Here is a 4,375-nt window from a genome sequence, read left to right as displayed (position 1 = left end):
CCCACAGAGGAATGGACCCTAACCCTTCACCTCACAGGGGGAGTGGACCTCCTTCTGGGTCATATCCCACCAAGTCTTTCTGACCTCAGAGTGGCCTTCCCCACCTACTTATAACCTTGGGACCCACCAGATGACTGGTGATATAGGCCAGCAAAGGCTTCTAGCCCATCCTTGTCTGTAGGTGAATCCTGACTATGAAGGCACCTTCCTGTTTGACAACGACTTCCCAGCTCTGCAGCCTGATGCCCCTAGTCCAGGTAACCTGGCTCTGGGTGCTGTTGGGGAGCAAAGAGGTTGTACCTTGTTGGGGGACTTCTACTGCATAGAGTGATACCCCTTTATCTTAGGACCCAGTGATCACCCCCTTTTCCAAGCAGAGGCTGCTCAAGGAGTTTGGTAACAATAAATTTCTACTCTTACACCCTTCAACCTGGGGCCTGGACTGAATACTAGGATTGGGCCCTACCCCCAACACAGCAAGCCCTATACCTATGTCATCTCTCCTTCCTTCACCACCTAGTAAGGTCATGTGCTTCCACCCCTGGTCGGATGTGACACTGCCTCTCATGTCGGTCCCTGAAATCCGAGCTGTCGTTGATGCTTGGGCCTCAGTCACAGAGGAACTGGGTGCCCAGTACCCTTGGGTGCAGGTCTGTGAGGTTGCCCCCTCTACTAGATGGTCAGGGAAGGGGTGGTAAAATTTGGTTCTGGGAATTGGCACTTTTATTTCCATGGGCTGTGGTTGGGAGGGGTTGACTTGGTGTCTTTTTGGCTTAAAGCTCCCTGCTTCTACTTCGTAGATCTTTGAAAACAAAGGAGCCATGATGGGCTGTTCTAACCCCCATCCCCATTGCCAGGTAAGAGTGTGAAGGGCTTCCATAGATTATCTGGGCTGAGTCCAACCCAGCACTGTGAGTTGGGGAACTGGAGTAAGGGAAGGGCCAGAGGAAGTATGCTACTGATGAGGAGGCTCAGGGGGTGAAGGATCTGCCTGCTCTTCTACTGCCCCTTGACAGGTGTGGGCCAGCAACTTCCTGCCAGATGTTGCCCAGCGTGAGGAGCGATGTCAGCGGGCCTATCAGAGTCTGCATGGAGAGCCCCTGCTTGTGGAGTACGGCCGCCAGGAGCTGCTCAGGAAGGTGGGAGAAAGCCAAATCTTGTGTCCCTAAGAAGCCCTTAGCTTCACCCCAAAAGGAGAGGTGTGTGAAGAAGGGTAGAACAGAAGTAGCAGAGAGATTTGCTAGGGGACACAGCAATAAGCTAAAAGAAAGATAATGAAGACTTAGACTAGGGTGATAGTGACAGAGGTGGTGAGAAGCCATCAGTTTCTACATAGGTTTTTTGGTCGTCCCTTACCTATTTGCTGGCCTCCTCACACCCACCTTGATGACATCATTTCCATTGGGTTGGCCTAGGAACGTCTGGTCCTAACTAGTGAGCACTGGTTGGTGCTGGTCCCCTTCTGGGCAGTGTGGCCCTTTCAGACATTACTGCTGCCCCGTCGGCATATGCGGCGGCTGCCTGAGCTGACCCCTGCTGAGCGTGACGGTGAGTCTCCCAGCTGGGCCCCTGGGGCCAGGCTTTGGCTGGGGATGGCTCTGGTGGGGACAGCATCTGTGCCCCAGACTGAGAGTTAGGCTCTGATTCCAGATCTATCCTCCATCATGAAGAAGCTCTTGACCAAGTATGACAACCTCTTTGAAACATCCTTCCCCTACTCCATGGGCTGGCACGGTGAGGCTTCCAGAATACCTATGTCTATCCCCAACGCCATTTCTGGGCTCCTGGGTCCCAGCTTAGTGGGCTGCAACTCCCAGTAGGCCTTGGAACACTTGCTGGGGAAGCATTCAGAGCAGATATGCCAGAACTGAGAGTGGAGACGCAAACTTAGTGAAACTATGTCTCCCAGTGCACTTTCTGGTGCCTTGCCTCTCTGGCAGAGAATGCGGGAAGATGTAGTTTTCAGGTACCTGCTATGGTTTGGGGAGAAGGCAATGGCACCCGACTCCAGTACTCTTGCCTGGAAAGTCCCAGGGACGGAGGAGCCTGGAGCTAGGCTGAAGAACTAAGAAAGGACCCTTCCCAACCATCTCTGCCTTCTTTTTGTCAGGGGCTCCCACAGGATCAGAGGCTGGAGCCAACTGGGACCACTGGCAGCTACATGCTCATTATTACCCTCCACTCCTGCGCTCTGCTACAGTCCGGAAGTTCATGGTTGGCTATGAAATGCTTGCCCAGGCCCAGAGGGACCTCACCCCGGAGCAGGTCAGGATTTGGAACACCCTGGATCCTTGGATCCCCTTTTCTCTCCTGTTTCCTCAAGGGATCCCAACAATCATGACCCTAAAAACCCCCATAACTTGGGTATTCCTGGGGACTCCAGAGCTGCTCAACTCCTTCATCTCTGGCTATTCCAGCAGTCCTTCTCACCAACCTCCCTGCCCCACACACCCTCCCCAGTGTCTAGTGTCTTCTCACATTCAGAACTCCATACCCCATTCTGGGCAAACATTACCCTCCCTAATTATCCCCTTTCCCCCTTCCAGGCTGCAGAAAGACTAAGGGCACTTCCTGAGGTTCATTACCGCCTGGGGCAGAAGGACAGGGAGACAGCAGCCATCGCCTGACCACGCTGACCACAGGGCCTTCTGTCTGAGGAACCAGGGCTTAGAATTTGGGCAGATGTGGGATCAATAAAACTATGCTTCTCAAACTTTAATCACATATTCTAATGCCAGATGAGTGTGAACTCTGATCCCCTGGGGGTCTGGGGTTAAAGGCTGAAGGCATAGCTCCAGCCACAACCTTCTTTGTCAACTTTTTTGCTTACTCAGTCACTCAGTTGTGTCTGACTCTTTGCGACCCTTTGGACTGTAACCCACCAGGTTCCTCTGTCCATGGAATTTTCCAGGCAGGAATACTGGAGTGAGTTGCCATTTCCTCCTCCAAGTGGAACTTCCCGACCCAGGGATTGAACCTGTGACTCCAAGAGATGTGCAAAAATTTAAGAGTGCGACCTCCCCACCTCTCCTTCGCCCCAAATCTCTGAACAAAATTAATACTCAATGTCATGTGTGGCTTATAGAGTCTTTTACTCCTAGGGTAACAAAGGCAGCCCAGTTTAAAATTGTTTTAGAATCCTTTGTTCTTATCTTTGGCTGAGGGAAAACCAGAGCCTCCCTTGCACCATCCCTAGGGTGTCAACTCACCAAGCCTGGGACTGAGGGTTTAGTGGGCATCAGGCGAGGAGGATCCTAGTCCCAGTGGTCAGTGGCCAGGCCCTGGGCCGCTGGCCAGAACCCTGGCTTTGTGAGTGGCTGCATCTTGGCTCTGCTCCAGCCCACAGGGGCTGAATGGGCGGGCAGGGAACGTGTACGTGGCTTTTTGTCCTTGGCCTTTCCAGACTCCCACATGCAGCATGTATGCATAGTGTCTGAACACCTCTGTTGCCCCTGTGCCCCAGTCATTGCAGAGGACAGAAGATAGCCCTGGCAGGGAGGGGCTGCCAGAGTTAGGAGCCCTGAGGCCTGGAAGGAGGGCATGGTTTGCAGACTGACCCTGGGTCCAGCCACACTTCTCTGGACCTGTTTCCCTGGCAAGACTGTAACTGCGGGAATAACAAGTCATACAACCCAGGAGATGTGATGCACCTAGGGTCCTCCAAACATTTAGGTGAAGCCAGGAGCTTGTGAGTGATGCAGGAATGGCCAGAACACTTTTTGTCTCCTTTCTTTCCAAGGGAATTGAGACTGTGGTGGGGGGAATCACATCAGGCAGGACCGTAATACCCTGACCCAGGATAACCTTCACTGCCTTCCAGCCCGGGGTCCTGTCTTCCTAAGAGACTCTGGAGGGGAAGGGTCAACTTGGAGTGTTGCCCTGTTTTGAAGACGCTCAGACAAACGTGGCACACATTTTCCTTGAGCCCCCATTGACTGGGGAATGGAACCCTAGATGGGCGGCTAGTTTCTTACGACATACATTCCTACTACCTTTGAATGGCCTGCTTTTGGAGTCATCTGGGGAGTTTTAAACAGTACTGATTTAATTGGAGTGTGGCTTGGCGGTTATAAAACCACGATGTCCAGTGACGTTTGAGACCCACCGCCTTAACAGCAGTCCACCTCCTTGTCTTATCTGGAGTCAGGGGCACCTTCAGCTTCCCCGGTCACCTGCCCAGTAGCTCCTAAGCCACAAAACCTGAGGCTTTGTTTGCGGACAGCTGGGAGGGGGAGGGGCCTGGGAGCTTCGGATCCCGCGGTCCCAGGAGGAGGGGCTTTCGGGGCCCGGACCCAGGAACCCAGCTCCACGCTCTGTCCCCCGGCGGCAGCCTCCTCAGTCCCGGACGGGACAGGAAGTGTCCGGCCGAGGTGGG

The 4,375-nt window shown here is 53.6% G+C and overlaps 2 protein-coding genes across 2 annotated transcripts in view; both read left to right on the top strand.

Annotated features, from left to right (window-relative positions):
* The window catches only part of GALT (galactose-1-phosphate uridylyltransferase), a 3,494-nt gene extending 775 nt beyond the window's left edge, over positions 1-2,719 (top strand). The window contains exons 3-11 of the mRNA XM_010840174.1: positions 182-257; positions 348-396; positions 521-650; positions 801-857; positions 1,017-1,139; positions 1,416-1,548; positions 1,651-1,734; positions 2,111-2,265; positions 2,547-2,719. Of these exons, the coding sequence (XP_010838476.1) occupies positions 182-257; positions 348-396; positions 521-650; positions 801-857; positions 1,017-1,139; positions 1,416-1,548; positions 1,651-1,734; positions 2,111-2,265; positions 2,547-2,627 (888 nt within the window). The 3' untranslated portion in view covers positions 2,628-2,719. The remainder of the gene's footprint in view (positions 1-181; positions 258-347; positions 397-520; positions 651-800; positions 858-1,016; positions 1,140-1,415; positions 1,549-1,650; positions 1,735-2,110; positions 2,266-2,546) is intronic.
* A 1,588-nt stretch (positions 2,720-4,307) lies between these two features.
* IL11RA (interleukin 11 receptor, alpha) overlaps positions 4,308-4,375 on the top strand; it is a 9,669-nt gene continuing 9,601 nt past the window's right edge. Inside the window, exon 1 of the mRNA XM_010840092.1 lies at positions 4,308-4,370. The gene's annotated coding sequence lies outside the window, so the exon portion shown is untranslated. The remainder of the gene's footprint in view (positions 4,371-4,375) is intronic.

The sequence above is a fragment of the Bison bison genome, unplaced genomic scaffold (assembly GCF_000754665.1).
Source record: "Bison bison bison isolate TAMUID 2011002044 unplaced genomic scaffold, Bison_UMD1.0 scf7180017864141, whole genome shotgun sequence".
NCBI classification, from domain to species: Eukaryota; Metazoa; Chordata; class Mammalia; order Artiodactyla; family Bovidae; genus Bison; species Bison bison.
This window is presented reverse-complemented; position numbering and strand designations above follow the sequence as displayed.